This window comes from Pagrus pagrus, assembly GCF_965226575.1.
Source record: "Pagrus pagrus genome assembly, chromosome: 22".
NCBI classification, from domain to species: Eukaryota; Metazoa; Chordata; class Actinopteri; order Spariformes; family Sparidae; genus Pagrus; species Pagrus pagrus.
The window spans coordinates 5,548,597-5,569,605 of NC_140204.1; the positions used below are offsets into that span (position 1 = coordinate 5,548,597).

General features: G+C 42.1%; 1 protein-coding gene across 3 annotated transcripts in view; it reads left to right on the forward strand.

The window, feature by feature from the left end:
- Window positions 1–21,009, forward strand: part of shroom4 (shroom family member 4) — a 67,895-nt gene that overhangs the window by 39,217 nt on the left and 7,669 nt on the right. For 2 of the 3 annotated variants that reach the window (XM_084345065.1, XM_084345066.1), the window contains exons 3-5: window positions 7,883–8,092; window positions 12,980–15,860; window positions 20,080–20,141. In XM_084345065.1, coding sequence (XP_084201191.1) covers window positions 7,883–8,092; window positions 12,980–15,860; window positions 20,080–20,141 — 3,153 coding nt within the window. Of the gene's footprint in view, window positions 1–2,432; window positions 2,789–7,882; window positions 8,093–12,979; window positions 15,861–20,079; window positions 20,142–21,009 lie in introns of those variants that run through there. The other variant, XM_084345067.1, reaches the window with a different exon arrangement.

The following is a 21,009-nucleotide window of genomic DNA, read 5'->3' on the forward strand; positions in this document are numbered from 1 at the left end:
CAAAACAAAACCAGGGAACAGTGACACTGATACGGCCGTCTCACTTTTTTGGACTTCAGCGACTCTGAAAGGAAAAATGTCACAGATTTTATCAGCTGTGGCTAATGGACGTTAAATTGACGAAAACTAAAACACTCCTCTGTTGTCTGTTAAATGTGTATTTACTATTCATGTTCAGCAGTGGATGGTAGACGTTGTGTCTTGATACTGTCGCTGATATGTCAGACATCACTCACCAGTAGTTTGTTTTTATTATTAGAAGTGGAAAACTTGCACTCTTTGATTGATAGAAGTTAATTTATGTTTTCAGTTTCGTAACTTACAGTAATCAGATAATTTTATGCATGTAAAACTACAAAACTACTAAATATGAATATTAGATATGATATGAATCCATGTTATTTATATATTTTAAGTGTTTTGGGAGCTTTTCTTTCTTTATTTGGTAGTATACAGTAGAAAACTGACAGGAAATAACAGGAAAGTGGGAGTTGTAACATAAGGTCTCAGGGGACGGACTCAACCAGGGATGTTGCATTTATATGCTTGGTATGTAGGTCATGGGAAAGGCCTATTAAACTTTATATTTACAAATTACTTATTTGTCAGCAACCAAGTGCACAAGACATGAATGTCTTGCAATGAGACGAGATGCGTTGAACCACATTTACTTCCATGTCGTGAGATTTTCCTATTACGACAACCAACTCAGAAAATATCAAGATTTCATGGTATTACACATTCATCAAGTACTGACTCTCAAGGATTATAGGTCGAGTTGGCTGCCATCCTAGAGTGTCAGTTGTACAAGAGACTCAAAAATCAACTTTTCTGTAAAAAAAAAGGGCATTCAAAGGAATGAAACCATGGGGGTTTTCTTTGGCTGTAGCGATATGGAAATTCTGGGCTGATAGCAATGTTCAAAATAACAATTTCGCCGATAACCAATACCAACGTTTTGTTTTCTTTCTTATGAAGTTTCCCTTTTGTATCAAAGAAACAAATAAATCCTTTTTACTGAAGAATAAATGAGCTTTTTAAAGCACCCCTTGCTGCACCCCTAGTTTTTTGGTTGCTGCACCGCTAGTTTTTTGGGTTGCTGTACCCCTAGTTTTTTGGTTGCTGTACCCCTAGTTTTTTAGTTGCTGCACCACTAGTTTTTTGGTTGCTGCACCGCTAGTTTTTTGGTTGCTGTACCCCTAGTTTTTTAGTTGCTGTACCCCTAGTTTTTTGGTTGCTGCACCGCTAGTTTTTTGGTTGCTGTACCCCTAGTTTTTTGGTTGCTGCACCACTAGTTTTTTGGTTGCTGCACCGCTAGTTTTTTGGTTGCTGTACCCCTAGTTTTTTAGTTGCTGTACCCCTAGTTTTTTGGTTGCTGCACCGCTAGTTTTTTGGTTGCTGCACCGCTAGTTTTTTGGTTGCTGCACCCCTAGTTTTTTGGTTGCTGCACCCCTAGTTTTTTGAATAAACAAATGCTTTATTATACTTATTACAAAAATATTATGTCCTGACAGACATAAAACTTAAAATATGCTACCGTAGATTAGCAAATGTATGGTATGCCATGCAACTGCAACCCTAGATAATACAGGAGATACGTTTTCTCTACAGTCACTGGGCAGGTAGACCCAAACACTGCTCATATTAGACTGCGCATTGCATGTACAAAAACTGTGACTTAAGGAGAGAGCACACTCATTTTTTTGCCTCTGCGTTCTGTGTCTGATTTCATTCCTGCAAAATTCTCCAGAAACAGAAACAATAGCTTGTTGTTGGGAAGAACTAGCTGACACAGGTGTTGTTCTGTCATCTGTTATCCTTTGAGAGTGAGAATAAATTACGAATGTCAAAACCACAATTTGTTGATAGTGAAAGACTATAAGGGAAGTGGCTGCTAAATGACATACACTCCAGATAAGGAGAGTGATAAAGTCATATATTCTCTGCCTCTCCACTCATTGTTATTCTCCTGCAGACCTCCCATCATCTTACATTCCCCTTCTTTCACCACATTTTGTTTTTCTCGTCTCTCTGCCAAAGTGAAAAAGCCCCCTTGTCTGTCCAACAGTCTCTGCTTTCTTTGCTCTCTTTTTCGATCACTTTTTCATGCTCTGCAAACACACACGTGCACGCTAACGCACACAACACACACCCACTTACTCTCACAAGGAGGAAGTACCTCTGCATTTTTTCCCCCCGTCAAACAATAACAGTGTGGAACTCTGGGTATTATTTTAGCAGCCGTCCACCACTTTATCTGCCCTCCACAATACTTCCTCTCCGACTGAATCACACATCCTGCCTGAGAGGGGGCGAGAGAGGCAGGGAGAGAATGGGATGGGGAGAGAGAGAGGAGGGGAGAGAGAGAGAGAGAGAGTAATGCAGAGTGCAGGAGGGAGAAATAGCCATGTTTTGTCTTCCAGCGAGAGGAGTGAGGGAGGAGGAAGAGAGGAAAAGGAGGGAGAAGGGATGTGAGGATCGTCGGTTAGTTTTTCCCTCTTGGTCACAAACCTGCCAGACACTTTACTCCTTCAGATGGACATCAGCTCTCAGACGCTTTGAGCAAAGTCTCAGTTGCTACGGACGCGACCTGCTTCTCCGACCGGACCTCAACTGGCTTGAGGGCGAATACAAGGAGCTGTGACACTTTTACGAGGTCGCGATTTCTTCTCGGCAAAACTTGTGAGGAGCTTTTAGAGAACTTCCTCACTAGACGCTCAACTTTTTGAACTGTCAGGGATGCTGCAGGGATCAGATTGACTGTGGATGCTTCAGCCTGCAGAGACTGGTAGGTCGGAAACTCTTGCATCTTTAGGAATATTTGCTGAAGTACCACATTGTATTATCTTCTCCCTGATTCCTTTGAAATATTAAACTCGTTGGAACTTTATTTTCTTGCATCTGCCGTACCAGCAGACTACAAAGCAGCTTCTTCTCTGGAGCTCAACTGCTCCTCCGCAATCCACCGTAAAAATATTTTATCTTGTGTAGGATAAAGGGACTACAACTCATATTTTGTTTGGCAACCATAATGAACCTTGAACCTTGACGCACCACGTAAAGTCAACAGTAGCCTTGCTTTTTATCTTTCCAGTGAGGGTTGTTGAGCACATGATGCCTGTTATTCACAAACAAACCTTTTGTCTTCTTCTTTACAATCACCGCTGCCTTGTTTCCGAGGTCCTTCCCCCCATCTCAAAGTCATGTATTGCAACCTTATCAGTGACACTGTAGAGTCTGAATCTACTGTTCTGTCTGGCATTCGTTCTGTACTGTATTGAGACTGTGTGTGTGACTCAGATTATGCGCGCTGACCTTTGCGGTATCAGTCAGCTGTTTCAGGCAGTTTCTGACCATTAAGTGGGACATTCCAGCGGACCCTTTCATAGAGGCTCATTCAAGACGGAGAATTCATAATTTCTCGGCCTTTGACGGCTGTCGAAACTCAACACTCAACAGTTCTTCTTCTTCTTTCTTGCCAGTTGTTTCTAGGTTAAGATGAAGTGTAAAAAAAACCTCTGCAACACCCTGAGAATGTATTTATAAATAGAAGCTTGCCATGTCTTGCTAACCTGATTGGATTTCCTGGTTGGTCTCGGTCACCAGGATGGCAGTTGATTTACTCATTATCTCCGTTTCCATGTCAAAGACACGCTGTTACCTCCAGTATGTGGGCGAATTCTTCAAAAAAACATGATTCATGTGATTCCTATTTGTTTTTCTAGCAGACGCAGGTAGCCAACTGGGTTACAGTGCCAGAAACAGGAAAGGGGGAGTTGTTTAGATTATGTTATTATCAACTCGTGCTGTTGATAGTGGCCTTGGTGGGTTCTGCTTGTAATAGCGAGTATGTTGGTATGTTTCCTGTGTCCTATAAAGAAAAGGGCCACAGACTTTATGGAGCCTCCATAACTGTCACTGACAAAGGCTTTTTAACACTTTACTCCCCAAGAAGGATTTTTCATGCAGAGAACTGAAGGTCCTTTGCTGATATTGTGGGAGCTGCAAGGTTGCAGCACATTTTTTCACTCAAGTCCTTGAGATAACTACAATGAGTGTGAGTTATACCGACTTGTCATACCAAGTGCAGTACTGCATCCTTTCCGTGGTGAGTGCTTATCTGCCCTTGAGGTCAAACCAAGGCAGTCCAGTGGAGGAACAGTCTCTCTTAGACAACACTTGATATTGAGCAGCTCACTCTTAAACCCACTCTGGATCTCTAATACTTAAAAATGTCTAAAACAATTAAGTCTTTGGGTTCTGGACTGTTGACTGGACAAAACAAGCAACATGATCTTGTTGTCTTTGAACTTTTGATTGGCTTTTTTGACATTTTATTGACCTAACTTTTAATCAATGAAAGATAAAGATGATAGTAAGCAATACTCTGTTCCTGATGGACCAAGAATTCATTTAAAGCAACAAAATGTCACTTCCTGGAAAAAGCTAGTTGATTGTTGAGTTACTGACACTTTGGGTTGGTGTCCGACGTGAGCTGCCAACACAAAGCATCAGTATCTGACGACCCGGGGATTAGACTCAACAATCAACTAACTTTTTCCAGGAAGTTACATTTCATTGCTTTAAACTGTTCCTATAATTGTATTGACAAACTTGAACTTAAACTTGTTGCAACAACATTTCAGTGACTTCATTAGAGTCCGCCCAGAGACCAAGGTTGATATTTTTTAATCAAGGAAGAAGTTTTCACATTTTGACCAAATGTAGCTGGTTTTGACTTGGACGTCTTTTGACCTGCATGTCACCCAATCATCCTTACTTGGATGTATAGATGCAAAACACCAGCATTTTCTTATCTCAGATTTGATTTGATAAAACTCTACTCACTCTTTAGTAAATCAAACAACAGTCAACCATTAAAATGACCAGAATAGCACTTAAAATGTTAAAAACTGCCGGATAGTTGTTGTTTTTCCCTGACATGTGAAATATCCACCGCATCCCGCTATCACAGCTTTGGTCCTGTGCAGTTCATGTTGCTGTAAATCCCCCAAATTTTTGGGACACATGATCGCTGACCTCCCCTCAAGCACTGCTCTGAGCATTTTGGAAAAAACAGCAATCGGTTATGTGGCTTGGAAGAACTTTCCCTTTCTCCCCTGCATGGCTACAAAACAGCACACCAGCTTTCTATATCACATTCTGCAAAACTGCACATTTGTCTTTTTTTTGCCTTCGTCATAAATTCTGTCTCCGTCTCACTTTCGCGTCACATCGTTTATTTTAATTTTCTCAGTCATCAATCTCCGAAAGCTAAACTTGGGGAAAAGTGAAGGCGGTGGTGACGGGGGTCGGTCTGCTAATGTTTGTAGTAGGTTCGATAATGGTATTTTGTCTGGTTGAGTTTGGATAGTTCCCACACATATTCATGCACACACACATGCAGACATAGGCACACATACAGAAACCCACACAGGCTCTACATAAACTTTCTCAGGGGATAATTTAAGGACATTGTCAGCGGAGTCGAACAATCAGTGGGCTCAGATTGAAATCCCTCTTAAGGAGCCCAGAACCAGGAAACAAGAGTGTTTATTTTGGAAATGGTTCTCCTGCTCCTGCTTTATCATAAACAATAATACTCAGAAATGGTCCTTCTCCTTCGTGGTGCCAGGATCCGCATTCCTCTCCTAAAATTGTACCTCCAAATGTTTGTCTGGAATACCAAGAATAGTCTCGTTTTACATGTTTGTTCTTGAGCTCCTTCTGAGAATCTGAACCGAAAACACGTCGAGGGGACTTTTGGTGAGGAACAAACCTTTTTATTAATGTCAGCGACTCTGCTCCGTCAGCTGTTACATTGGTTGTTTTCAGAGCTGCTTTCAGGTATTTTTGAGGAAATTACAATTCAACAGACAAATCCAACTAAGGTTTCAGTCTCGTCAAGTCACAAGTCAATCAGGACAAGTCCAAGTCAGGTTTCAGAGGAGTTAAGTGCCAAATCATATGAGACAAGTTCAGATCTTGTTCAATATCAAGTCAATCGAGACAAGTTCAAGTCAGCTGAGTTTTGTCAAGTCTAAAGGCAAAAAAGTCCAATCAGGCTTGACTCACTTGTTAGATTTCAAGTTGGTCAAAACCAGTGCGTGTATAGCCAAGTCTCAAGTCAGTTGAGACAAGCCCAAGTCAAGTCTTGCATCAAGTCAATCAAGCCAAATCCAAATCACGTCTTGTTAAGTTTAAAGACAGTAGAGTGCAAGTCAAGTCAAGTCTTAAGTTAGTCCAGCAAAATCCTAGCAAAGTCAAGTCTCACATCAGTTGAGACAAGTCCGAGTGGAGTTGCAAGTCAGTCAAGAAAAGTTTGGGGCGGGTAGAAATTTTGTTTCGAGTCTTGGCAATCTCACTGAAGACAGGTCCAAGACCAAACTCAAGTCAGTCTAAGTCAAGGTTGTTTTTTGTTAAGCCTCAAATCAACGGAGCCGAGTCAAAATCAAGTTCAAGTCTTGTGATGTTTCGAATCCATCAAGGCAAGTTGATGCCAAGGGCAAGTCTAGCCATGTCTCAAGTCAGTCAAGTAAAATCCAAGTCAGGCGAGAGACTTTTTGAGTCTCTAGTCAACTGAGACATGTCAAGTCTCAAGATGGTAAAGAAAAGTCCAAATTTTCTCAGGTTTCAAGTCCTTCCAGAAAAGTCCAAAACAAGTCTCTAGTTAGTCAAAGTCAAGGTTGAGTGTTGGCAAACCTCAAGTCAATTGTGACTAAAAGTTCAAATCAAGTTGAAGTCTTATGTTTCAAGTTTAGCCAAGTCTCAAGTCACTTCAGCAAAATCCAAGTCAAATTAGGTACTTGCTAAAGTCTCCAGTCAAGTGAGACAAGTCATGTCTCAGGTCATTTTTGAGTCTTGTTAGATTTAAAGTCAGTCAAAACAAGTAGAAGTCAAGTCTCAAGTCTGTTGAGACAAGTCCAAGTCAACTTTCAGGTCAGTTTTGACAAATGCAAGTAAAGTTTCAAGACGACAGTCAAACAAAGTTCAAGTCAAGTACAAATTTAGCTTGGTTTCAAGTCATTCCAGACAAGTCCAAGTCAAGTTTGAAACTCAGTAAATCTCAGTTGGTCCAAGACAAGTCTCAAGTCAGTCAAAGTCAGGTTGAGTAATGTCAGGTCAGCAGCTTTCATTGTTTTCATGCTCTGTACATCATTTCCTTCCAGCAGCAGTATTCCCAGCTGTGTATTAATCTGAAAGATATCCACATAATGGACCATTCAGACTCTGACAAAGGAACATTTATACCTGACTGTGCTTTCTTTCTTTTCTATCCTTGTCTCTCTCTTTTTAGACACTCTTTCTGTTTGTCTTTCTGTCTCGTGCACACACACACACACACTGTCTGCAGGGGGTTGAATTGAATCTGGCTAACATATGGGATCGGAAGTCTGTATAAGGGTATTAGCAAATATCATGGGATACACTGGAATGTCTGGCTTCAGATCAGACTGGAGACCTTACTGTACATAGATGAGCTTTTAATGGCAGACTGAACTACTTTTAAGGAATGCGTTTCCCCAGAATTTGGGTCGGCGAGGTATCGCTGCTGTCAGTTTTATGTGAGCTCTGATCTACGGAGACACTTACAACTGTGGTCGCGTATAAAGATGTCATGTTAGTCATCTTGCCTGGGTAACTCATTGTATTTGGATAGAAAACCATATTAAAAGGATCCTGTGGTCGAACGAGAGGATGTTGCAGAATGGAAAAGGAAATGATATCAGCTGCCAGGGGAAAAAGGATGACGACCTTTGTCTCTGATGCACGTATATATATTTAGACTGAAAGAGTTCATGCAGCAAATACACCACCACAAGGTTTAACTTGACCTCCATATGCATCATGATGGTTGACTCTCACCTTCTCCTCTCCACAGGCGCAGCGTTCCTCTCTACAGGCCTCACTCCTGGCACCTGGCAAAGCTATCGGAGCCGCCGCTCCCTCCCCCTCCCCCACCTCCATCACCTCCTCCTCCGCCCTGCCTCCCCGCTGCCGACTCCCCTCCTCTTCCCCCTCCTCCCCCTCTGTCTGCCATGCAGCTCCACCCCGGCCCTTACACACTACCCTGGCACACAACCGACAACAGGTGAGAAGTGGACGAAGAATTATTTCCCCTCTTATTCCAGCTGATGAAGTTGCTTCTGTTTCCTAACATGCAGATTAAAGCACATAGCGATTACTGTAGGTCATGATCACCCACAATGAGTCGCTGACTCCCTTGAACTTCGGCTCTAAGTCGCCGTCGGGGATTTTGGCCCTTATGACTCGCCCGTAAAAGCCGGCAGGCATCAGGAAACAGGTGACATCACCGTGCGCTAATGTCAACACTGCCCACGCAGGAAGCCCATTGGTCTATTTATGGCTTCTATTTAAACATTCCGACGCGATAACCAATCAGACACACGGACAAAGACCTGTTCTTTGTCTGTCTTCAGGGGCCAGGTGGATGTTTTTCTGCTTAATGTCATGAAGAAGAGTGACACAGTGCCCTCCATTGTTCCCTCAAATGTACATTTTTTGACAGCTTTTGTAAGATTGTAGCAAGTTCGAGCTAATGAGCATTACTGAGGCGACTGGAGATCCATAACAGCCTTAAAACGTGTTAAACCATGACATCTAAAAAGGCTTAAAGGGGTTGAATAAAGCTATTTATTGGTTCCCATGTGGTATCACGATGCGTAGTTACATTTTTGGGAATTTACAAATCAGTTTTGACAAAGTATATACTTCTACATGTTGCCTCCATGAGTAAAAATCATCTTTAAGCTGCCCATTATACTGATTTTATCTTTTTACTAAACGTTTCAGTTGGCTTTTTTTGCTTGGCTTTTAGTAACAGATGTGCAAAATAAGTTCAATTTAAAATGAGAATGTAACTTTGGCTGGACAGCTAACAAGTATTAGAATATTAGCACACAACTAAACGAGTAATTAAAGATATCCTCTGTAACATTTCAGCATTAAAATGTCTAAAAACCACCAGAAAATGCCGACCACGATTTCCTAAAGTCGCATTTTTATAAATATTTAAGACTAAGCCAAAAAGACTAAGACAAAAACACACCTTCACAAGATTTATGATATAAAACTACATCACAGACATCAAGAATGAGCTCTTAAAAAACTAATATTATTGATGGATACAATCAGGTCAAAAGTAAGTGGACAGTTACAAGAGAAAAACAGGGAAAGCAGGTATAAAGCGATATATATAAAAAAAACTAATTCCAGGTACTGAACTGAGTCCAAACAGTCTCGATTGTCAAAATAGTTGCCGTATCTTTTACTTTCCATTCATTAAATGATTACTCAACTAAATGTTTCAGCTCTGAATGTAATAACGGATATTTTTACATCACGGTGAAACAATTGGAACAAAAGACTGAATTGTCCCGTCAGGTGAGATAAAAGAAGTACAGTAGTCTTTGTGTCGCAGAATGAGCTCACAAAGCTAAACTGTAATCCTTTAAAGAGGAAAGAGGAAGTGACCACAGTCTGTGTATTGACTCACAATAAAAATAACCTTTCGGTCTTTGTCAGCTTCACGGTACGTCAGTGCCCTGTACTGTTCTGCTGTGGATAAGGATCAGTGATATAATGTACCACTATTAGATTTAATAGTCCCACGTGGATTAGATAGCACTGTGTGTGTGCGCATGTGTGTGTGTGTGTGTGTGTGTGTGTGTGTGTGTGGGTCTCTTATTCCCACAGTTTCCCCTGCCTGATCTCATCACACACACACACACACACACACACAAACACACACACACGATCTGATGAGGAGGCAGCTCCCGGCATAACTTTGGACAATGGCATGTGACTCCCAGAACATGTGGACAAAGAGAGGAAGACATTCAATAAACTGTGTTTGTGTGAAGGAGAGGGACATTTTGTACAGTTTGCATCTGTGTGTGTGTGTGTGTGTGTGTGTGTGTGTATTTATAAGCAACAAACACAACATATGAGAGTGTTTGAGGAGAAAACACACCGATATCTGAGTTCATCTGCTCTCACACAATAGCCGTCAGCGAATGAAATATGTGTATTGATTGAGACACTGAGAGTTAATCCAAGCAGCCTGAACACACACAGTATTTGTATACGTGTGTGTGTGTGTGTGTTTGTGTGTGTGTGTGTGTGCTGTTTTATCTGTGTCAGCCGTCACCCTCACATGTTCCACATGATTGGGCAGGAGTGACTGTCATTTCCTGTCCCGCTCCCGTCTCATTTCCTCTCTTCCTCTCTCTGTCACCCAGGTCAAATCTATACAGCAGCCTCTCCTCTCTCATTCATTGCTCACTTCCTTTAAAGACAATTTTCTCAGGCAGATAACGAAACTGTTTTTTTCTTTTTCCCACAGTGTATATTTATTATAAATGACTGCTGTCTTTCATAATGTCAAAGTAATGTCTAAGGACAGTTTAGTCATACTTAACATTTCAGACCTTTGAAAGTGTTTTGTATAAGTTTCCTGGCAGACGTTGTTTTCCATTAATTTCAGTAGGATGTAGCACAAAATGTACATTTATATGTAACCTCTCACCTTCAAGTTCCCAATAACTACACTACTACACTACTAAATAAAAGATAAAGGTTTTAAATTTAACATTTTTTGTCTTTAACAAGACAAAGCAAAATGGTTAAGTAATAATTCAGGACCAACCTTCGTTTATAATCTAATTTATAGGCCATATTTGCAAATAATTATACCAGTTATACCAAACCAACTGCCACATAAACTAGAGACGACTGGTACTAGGGATGCAACTAATGATGAATTTGATAATGTCGATTAATCTGCCCATTATTTTCTCGATTAATCAATTAGTTGTTTGGTCTATAAATTGTCATAAATCGTTTTGTCCACAACCCAAAGATGTTCAGTTTACAGTCACAGAGGAGGAAAGAAACCAGAAAATATTCACATTTAAGAAGTTGATAGTCGACAACTAATCAATTTATTGTTGCCGTTTAGGTTCCCAGGGCCGTTCCAACTTTTTCCAGTTTGTAACACCTATTGCGTATTCATGTCTGTTGGTAGCTGTGCAGTTTATGTGTAGATAGATTTGGAAAGTCTCCACAACATTACCTCAGAACAATAAGGTAACAGAGATGTTCACTGAGATGAAGTCTGAAATATTAGTAATTGGCCAGTCGACTCTCATATTGTGCAGAAACAAATGAAAACCGATGTCTGCCAAACAAATCCGTTCTTTTCTGAAACTCAAAAGCTTAACTTGGACAGAAGGTGTGATATAAAGCATACGTGAGTTGTAATAAATGGGCTAAAACATGCAAAACCACAGTCTGTACACCACCAAAACATTTGGCCGCATGAGCATGAGAAATTATATTTTGATAAGAGTAAGCTGAGGAGCGAACCCCCATCGGTTTTCAGATCTGTGCATGGATCTTAAACCATAAATTCCACAGAAACAGCCTGAAGATAGTCTGCTGGTTTGAGATCAAAGCCTTTAAGGAAATTTCTCTCTTCTGTAACCTCGCCTCTGTCTCCTTGGCAACTTTCCCTATTGTTTGAATAAAAAAAGCAAAAGAAATACAAAGGGTCAGTGTAGGCTCTCTTCTCTTTATAGGAAAAAGAAATACCACAATAAAATGAAAATGTCTGCAGACATTTTTCTTGCAGGCTTCACTAATTGGATTGCGGCCAAGCACAAAAACCCTGGGTGCTCCTTACCCCCTTAGTGCTCCTATAGATAGCACGATGTGTTAACGTATTTTCTACCTCCGTTCCCTCAACTATTCGTCTGCTGAAACAACTCCCTGTCATTTTATCTTAATGTGGGTTTCCCCCGAGAAGATTGTTGGGAAATACTTTTTTTGTTGTTTGGTGTTAGGAGACAAAACAGGAACTAGATAGTGATGTGCAACAGAGGTCACAGGTCAGATTCAAACCAGGGACACTGTGGTTTCATGGCGTGCAGTTCAGCCTGTTGAGCAACCACACTATTTGATGAATGTACACCATTTATTGCTCGTCTGTTTGTTATGGAAGAGGGATCCCTCCTCTGTTTCTCCTGAGGTTTTCAAGGTTTATCCCTGTTTTTGGGAAGTCTTCCCTTATGTGAACAGAGCTTCTAAGGATAGTTGGTGCCATATGTTGCACAAATTGTAACGCCCTCTGCGGAAAATCTATGATAAAACATAATTGACTTGACTTAAGAATTACTGTATTCCTTTCAAGTATCAGTGAGTACTAACTAAAACATGAGCAAGCTCTGGAAACATGGCATGTAATCTATAAAAAGCTTAACTGACTTAATATCCAGTAAAAGGCTACAAATTTGTTTTCAATTTGACATTTCAAAGAGTGCTTTACATTTTGGAACGACTCCACACTTGATGTAAAGAAGATGGGACAGGAAGAATCCACAAGAGGAAGAAAGGAATGAAATAGGAAGAGAGGAATCAAGGGATGACTTAGAGAGTTTGACTCCGGGCAGTGGGAGTTGATGAGGAGGAAATCCCTCTTCGCCTTAAGAGGCTTCCTCCGAGGGTCTTTAAAAACACATGGGGCTGCTGTGGATCTTCAGCTCGGGACTGATAGAAAACAGATTCCCCAGCTGTACAGTTCAAAAGTTGTATCTTTGAACGATATACTGCAAATGTCTCCGGGGTAAATTGCAGCTTTCCACTTGAAAGTTAAAGACGACTTATTGTATGTTGATTCTAAAAGGGTTAACCATGTTGTCAATCAAGGTTTAACATGGTACTGCCTAGAGAGAAACCACATTTGTTTCACTCAAGGGACTTTATTGTTGCTTTGACTTTCAATTGATAGTCATTGAAATGTCAGAGAGCAATGACAAATGGCCATTACAAGTTCCCAAAGACTAAGGTCATCTTTTCTTTTGTCTGAGGAAGAGCTAAACATCCTAAAGGGATATTTGATGTCTGTTTCTGAAACACTGAAGTTGATCTTCATTGTCTTTTTTTTTTTTTATCTCTGCAGTGACTTGTCCTTGCAGTGGGGTCAGCTGTCCAGACCTTACTCCTCCACTGAAAGAAGCAGTTCCCTGGGCTCCATGGAGAGCTTGGACACACCGACACCCACCGCACAGCCGTACTCCGACTCCCATAATTCACCTGTGGATCCCACCCTCTTCAACAACAAGAGAGACTCTGCCTACAGCTCTTTCTCTGCCAGCTCAAACACATCTGACTACGCAACAGTGCCACTAAGGCCCGGTGAAGCCTGCTCCATGGATAACCTCCTCCAGAGCCTGGGGCCGGCCTGTCGAGGCTACCCTGGTGCCGATACCTCAACCCTGGGGAGCTCATCTGGCAATGCCCCTGATGAAGCACAGCTTATAGTGCTCAAGTCCAGGTCGCTGACCAGGCCAAGACCAAGACCTGTTCGGGTAAAAGAAAGGCCTTCCTCCTGCTGTTATGAGGAGGAGCGAAGGGGAGGAGACTTTGAAATCGTAAGAAATGGAGAAAGCGGCGGTGAGAGAAAGAAGAACCCACCTCAGCCTCCAACCAGGAAGGACAGTTTTAGGGCAACCCGGAGTCGTCCTAATGTCGCCAACAAACGTTGCGTTTCCGCTCCGATTGAAATTTCCAGTGTTTCTTGTTACTATGACGAAAACAAGTCCTCTTTGAATGTTGAATCAGGAATCCAAAACGGCTTCCCTGCACCAGAAGATGATGACAAAACTGGGAATCTCAAAGAAGATACCTTAGAATCGCACTTTCTCCAAAGACAGACTACAGACGTTAGACATATCAGATGTGATACTAGTGCTAATAAAGACTGCAATTCAGAGACCACCTCAGATCACCTCTCTGACCCAGTGACAGCTTCCCTAGACCCCATCACCTCCTCTCGTCCTTGCTCCTTACCCGCAGAATCCTGCATAGAGGTTCAAGAACAGTCTCCGACCAAGCACTCCTCTACGGAGCTGCACCGGCACAGCGCCCCCGAGAAGCTCTTGGCTACGCAACTCCACTTATTGCAGTTTAACAGTGACGGCTCTTCATCGGAGCCTTACAATCCTTCAAACCCTCCTGATCGCTCCGTGTCCCCTTGTAGCAGCCAGTGGTCCCATTCGTCACTCCAAACCAAAAGAGAAAACCAAGAAGCTTCTCACAACCACCTCCACACCCAATCAAACAAATCTGGAGGCAGCCGTTGCTCCACCCCAGGATCTGTGTTCTTGGAAGGGGATGACGATGGAGGTTCAGGTGATAGACTGGAAGGGATGAGTGTAAATGGTGGTTGTCTTCCCCCAGTTGAGCATCACCACCCTTGGGGCCGCTCTGTGAGTGTACCAGGGGACCCCAGTGGAACCTCTGCCCAGGGAAGGTTGAGCTCAGATCCGATACTAGAGAGAGGTTTTGAGCCTCTTACTGCTGCTGCCAGTGTGGACACCCTACTGGAGGAGCATAAAGCAGTGGACAGAGAAAGATGTGAGGGTAAAAAAGAGAATGTAGAAGGAGAGATGGACATGAAGAAGTCCAGGAACAATCGTCGAAACCGTCGCCGTAGTGATCGTTTTGCTACCAACCTCCGCAATGAAATCCAGAGGAAAAAGGCTCAACTACAGAGGAGTCGTGGCCCAGGAGGGCTGCTCTGTAGTGGGGAAACTGTCCAAGAGGAAGAGGATCCAGACCTCAATGAGGAGGGAGCAGACCCAAACCTGCCGGCCCAGGAAAGGAGTACCAAAGTTGCATTTGCCTCACCTGTTAGTCCCCAAGATGCTAGCACCACAGAACCAGTCGAGAAAACTTCAACTGAATCAAACCATGATGTCCTGCAGACTCAGCCTCAGTCAACAACCAACCTATCCAGGTCTGTCCAGATTCTGGACCCAGGACTGCCCGATTTTGGTGTTGGCATCAGAGTCGTGGAGGAACCAGCTCCAGCTGGCAAAGCCCGACGCTGGCGTTGGACCCCCGAGCACAAACTACAACCAGAACCTGAGCCAGAACGACAGTGTGGAGTCGTGAGTGAGAGAGTGTTGGGAGTCATTGGGTCCCGGCATGGGGTTTGTGCCTTCACCTCCTCATCCACCTCCTCATACGGTCGCTCCTCCTCTTGTTCTCGGATAGAGGAGTCAGATATCCTACCATTTGCAGATAGAATGAAGTTTTTCGAGGAGACAAGCAAGGGTATGTCTGGGTTAAATGTCTCCAGTCTGTCCAGTCGCAGGCAGAAGAAACCCCCCCACCATCCTGAGCTCCAAGGAGGGGAGCCGGGTCAGCACCCAAGCCAAAGGAGATACTCCTACCAGGGTGGACTTCAACAGGAAACAAACACTTTGGAAGCCAGGAGGATGTCTGTGAGTACCAGCAGGGAGAGGCAGAAAGAGAAGGAGAAGGAACAAGCGAGAGAAAGGGAGGAGAGGGCACGGGAGAGGGAAGAGAGGCTGAGAAAACGGGAGAGGCAGCAGGAGAAGGAGAGACAGGAGAGGGAATTAGAAATGGAGAGGGCAAGGCTGAGGGAGATTCAGCAGGAGAGGGAACGAGAGGAGATGGTGAGACAGTGGGAGAGGGAACTTGAGTTAGAGAGAGAACAAGAGATGGAAATGGCCAGAGAGAAGGAACGTCTCCAAAAAGAAAGAGAGAAGGAGCTTGAGAGAGAGCGAGAGAGGCTCAGGGAGGAAGATGCTCAGCTCACATCCTATCAGGACTTTTATGGCAGTTCTGGCATCAAAGAAAACAATCAAGACTTCCACAGCTTCCAGCCCAAGCCTCAGACGTTCTCCCACAGCCAAACCCAGAATCAAGCCCTGCGATCAGCTTTCTATCCTGTCAACACCTCTTCCCAACCCCTGGAGAACCGGCCACCTCTTCACCAGGGATACACAGCCAGGAGCTACACGCCTACAGAGGTAAGAGTGCTGTCTACACGCAAGACATATCCATGAACACATGCTCACATACATCAGGCAACAAGTGCAAAAGGTCTTGAGTGCACAGACTGCGTGGGCATCCCCAGGCATTGTCTGGATGATGTAGAGTGAATACACAACACGAAAGACTGACTGCATTTATATGGGTCATGAAGGAGTCAGGGGTTGGCAGGTTAGCTCTCAGCAGAGTCTGTTGTACCGGGATCTGGATTATAAACTCGACTTTGTCAGGTTTATAGACAAAAAGAGACAGAGAGTGAAATGTGGGCTGAAGGAGTGCGTGATAGTGATCTGGAGTGGGTTGAAGCATCGGTCAGTTCACGGAGAGGTGGGCTAAGCATTAAGAAGACGGTATAAGTGTAACTTAGCACTCAGACTCCAGTTCTGCTCAAGTGAAGTACAAGTACCTCAAAGTTGTACTTAAATACATTACTTGAGTAAATCTACGTAGTTACATTCCATCACTTGTTGCAAATACATGACTTTCTTCTTTTAAGTCACAGCACACGCAACACGAAATTGTGATAACCTTAAAATATTGTTTATTATTATTTATTAATATTATAAAGTAACTTAATAACTGGATTTTAGACCCACTGGTGCCACCAATAACGATTGGTTTGTCGCAGTCGCACCCTGGAGACCTGTGCATAGTGGCTGTTTTGCTTGTCAACACCTGAAACTCCGTCCACCATACCTTTGAATGTTGAAGGTTCATTTATTTGTCCATTTAATACACCGGGGATGTCGAACAAAACTGTGTTTAAGCTCCTTTAACAGGTTTTTTCTTACTTTCACCAGTTTCTTTAATGGTGCGGTTTGTTTCTGCACTTTGACCCCCAAGTCCACCAGGGTGCCCCACCTTTAAAATGTTTTATCTTATGTTTTACATTTACAAGCTCTGGTTTCCTGTAAAATAGCTTGTTTATTAACATTTTAAAAGGTGAGAATTGATACTAGCCCCATGGGACGCCCTGCAGCCAAAACATTTCTACTAAGATGACTTTTTCAAGGCATCAATCCTGTTGAGATATAAACATGTTAGCAGTTTCTAATTGCATCCATTAACAAGCATGTTTACAAGCCTGCTGGCCTCAAAACCGACCTCCAGCAGCAGACCTGCTAAGCTACATAACAGCCCCAGCAGCACTGTTACGCCTTTGAGAGTGAAAGATAAACTTTGCAGCTCACTGGAATCAGACTGTGGTTTTGGACCGAGCTGAAATGACCACTGGAGACTGAAAACTATCTCGGTTCTGTAAAAACCAGCACCAGAAAGGGATCGAGTAGCCACACTTGGATGTTGGAGCTAAGTGGCCACTCGGTCCAAGTGCTCCGTGGTTGGACGGTCGGTTTGAAGTTGAACCTCGCATCCTGCATGCGGTCAAAGTCTGAAATTCTCATTGATATTTCAGCGAATCATTGAAATAGCTCATGGAACTGAAGGAGATTGGGCAACAGCGGCGAACACTTGTGTCAGCGATAATAGCAGCGTTGGGTTTCAACTTCACCACTAACTGATGCGAGCCTCTTGGCAGGGGGTGCAGCCCCTCGTCTGAACTTTTAAAAGTCCTGTGAACTTCAACATATTAGTAACCTTATCGTTTGACTCTGAGCAAAGCGAAACTGGCATTTGTGTTGGACTAACTAGGCTTCAGGTCAGCAGATATTTGGTTCAAGCTGATACTTCTTGTTGTTTTCGTGTGCCTCGTTCCCCCGAGGTCTCCATTTTTGGGATCCTTTTCAAATGAAAGGTCGCTGGTTTGATGCCACGGTGATAACCCCATGCGTTGAATTCCTTGTTTATTATATCTGACGACGTCCAATATCTTTAATGGTAACAGATGTGCTGGATGGAGTACAAGGTTCGATATTCAGCGGTTGCCATTTTGGATTAGACGGGGAATTCAGGTTCATTCATTAAGTTGTGTGTCTGTGTGTCTGTGTGTGTGTGTGTGTGTGTGTGTGTGTGTGCGTGCGTGCGTGTTTTGGACAAAGGCAGGAAACCAAATGTGAAAACATAAAACTGTAACTGGCTGCTGTCATGATAATCGTGGTCTGTCACTCAACAGGCTCTCATTGTGCAGCTGTGTTTTCAGGAGTGTGAGGAAACAGCTCCGCTGAATTGTTATTGGCAAAATTTGACTATTAAATTATATTATTTTTAACATCCCACCTCATTATATGAACATTAAATATACACTTTGGTGCAATTTAGCCGTTCTCTCCCAGGACATGAGGAAGAAAATGTTATGCTCAAAATGAAACACATTCACTGTTGTCATGCACAGTGAATGTTTTTCCTTTGAGTTACTTGTTGGTTACGTTTTGGCAGTTTACCACGGAGGACGAACTGCCAAAATCAAATAAAAATAAAGATATAAATGACTCAGTAAGTTAATAAATATGCCATGTATAGATAATGTTATAGCTATAGAAGCTATTTGCTTCTGTCTTTATTTACCTTTGTATTAATGCCCCTTTTATTTACTTGCTAATTAACTTCTTTAACTTGAATTGATTAATTTTCAATTTTTATATTAATGAATATTTCTATATGTATTTATGTATTATTCGATGGGAGTGGGGCATGTAAAGTCGATCTATGCACTGTAATGTTGGGCTCAAAGTTGACCCCACAACAAAGTAAGTTTTCAATGTATGTAAAAATAAATTATATAAAGATAAATAAGTTTGAGGAAATAAATGGGAGCAAAATGCAAACTGAAAATAATAAATAAATACATTTAAATATTTATAATTACATTCAGGTAAAAAAGTAAATAAAAAAGCACATTTAAACTATGTAAAAAGTATATTATTTTTTTGTAATTGAGTCATTTATGTATTTAATTTTGATTTTGGCGGTTTTCAATCTACTCAAACTGTAAAAGAAACACTTGATCCCAAACTGTCCCCCATGTTTTATGTGAGCATTATGTTATTCCCACCTTAAGAACTACCTGAATATGAATTTTATATAAATATATATAAACATCAACGTCTTACATCAGCACAACTTCTATAATAAGTGCTATGTCAAAGGGTTGACAGGATGTTTGCGTCCCGCTCTCAAACACAAAGTAAACGTCAAAATAAAAGCAGTATTATCGGTCACACTTTATATTAATATCCTTGTTATACGCGCTAGTTAATAACTAATAAGGCCCATAAGTCATAAAACTGCTTCTTGTTGGTCTAATAGACTCAGTTTGCTCATCATGGCGACACTACAGGATACGTCTGCACAACACATTGACCTCAGTTTATTACCCCACTGGTTGAACGATGAACAAACTCATTGCCCTCTCGTTACTGCTCACAGATCCACACAGCGAGGCGGATATAAGCTGCACAAACACGCCGCTGGGGTTCACATATATTTTCTGACCGTCTACAATGTAAATCTGAACATTCAGACAGTGTTTTTGTTGGACTGCTGGGACGTGAGTTTTACATATTTGGCCGTCGCTCGCTGTCAACAGAGCATCAAATCTATAAGATGCTAACAACTGATAACTTTGTGATAATAAACTCCGTACCACAAGTACCTGGATGGGCCCTCTGCATGTAAATCCTTTGTCTAGTGGGCAAAGGAGCATTAAGTACTTCTTCTTTTGGCTTCTGTTGGTGAATAGCTGGAGTATTTTGTAGCTGAGAGACTTTTTGGAGTCTTGTCTGCTCCTTTCAGAAGACATCCAGTCGAAACATCTGGTAACGGGTCTGTTAATTGTTGTTTATAAGCAAAAACACAAAAAAATGTTCTGGTTCCAGCCTGAAATATGAATGTTTGGTGCATTTCCAAGTGTTTTATGATGGTGGATTGAATATATTTGGGTTTTTGACTGATGTTTAGACAAAAACAAGCGATTTGAAGATTTGAAGAACATTTCCTCAGCAATCTTGCACTATTTATTGACATTTTATCGACTTTATGATCAACAGAGAAGATAATTGGTAGATTCATTGAACATGCAACCCTGGAAAGAGATGCGAAAGTATAAAAAATGTCATAAAAATGGTCATAATTCAGCAGAAACTACCTCCACCCTAATTCACCTTATCAGCACTGAAGTATATGACGGGGTGGAGTAACACACCCACTTCCCTTCATCAGCACTCAGCACTTGTTGCACCAGATTGAAGCCTTCCCTTCATTCCTTCGGCGTTATTAACCGGCTCTAAATGTCTTCCACAGACGTATCCCGCCCGGCAACAGGAAACGACCAAGCTGAACAGGAAGTACAGCCTGACTGAGAGGTGAGTCCACTTCCTGTCCTGAGCCACGCAGCACAAACGCAGACAGATACGCTCGTATAAACAAGTCATATTTCTTCTTCTGGCCTCTTAATTTCTGCCTCGCTCCATCTTTCTTCATCCAAGTGAGTCTCTGGAGGCTTTAAGGTGGGGTCGGCCTCATTGTGCACCAACAGGCGGAAATCCTCCTCAGTCATGCCTGGATGTGATTCGACTATAACGAGCTCTTAAGTGTGCGGAGCAATCATCCGTGCTTTAAACTGTGACCATAATGATATGTGGTTGGATGTATGTTGGGACGTGAGGGGGGCATTAAGGACACGCATGGCTTGTAAAGAAAGGCCCCTACTCATATTTGACCTGACGGAAACAGTTGAGCGAGTCTGGAGCGCACACAGGAAACATTTACTGTAATTTAACCACCGATTGTTTTTGTTTCGTAACATTTCTCGACGAGAATCGGCAAAAAATCACAACCGCACGTCCGTATTTACCTTCAAGGGTCACGATGAGTGATGAGATCCGGATTTTCTGACAAGTTTAGGACGTATTTTTGTGTATTTTGCATGAGATTTGTGTGTTTTGTGTATTTTTCTGTGCTTTTATCACTGGTTTGAAGTGATCAAAATGTAGCTATAGAAGAATCTGATGACAGATGTCAGTTCTCTTGTATTGATTGCCAAGAAAAACAATCAGTTTTTTTTACTCTTTCACTGTGTTTTTTTTTGTTTTTTGAACATAATTTTTCACGGTTGCTCGTTAATCATCAATTTTTAAAGTAAAAGTTCTCATTTTTGGGAACTTAATAGCTTTATTTCCAAGAAAAACATAGATACCACTCTCATGTCTGTGCATTAATACAGAGCTTGAG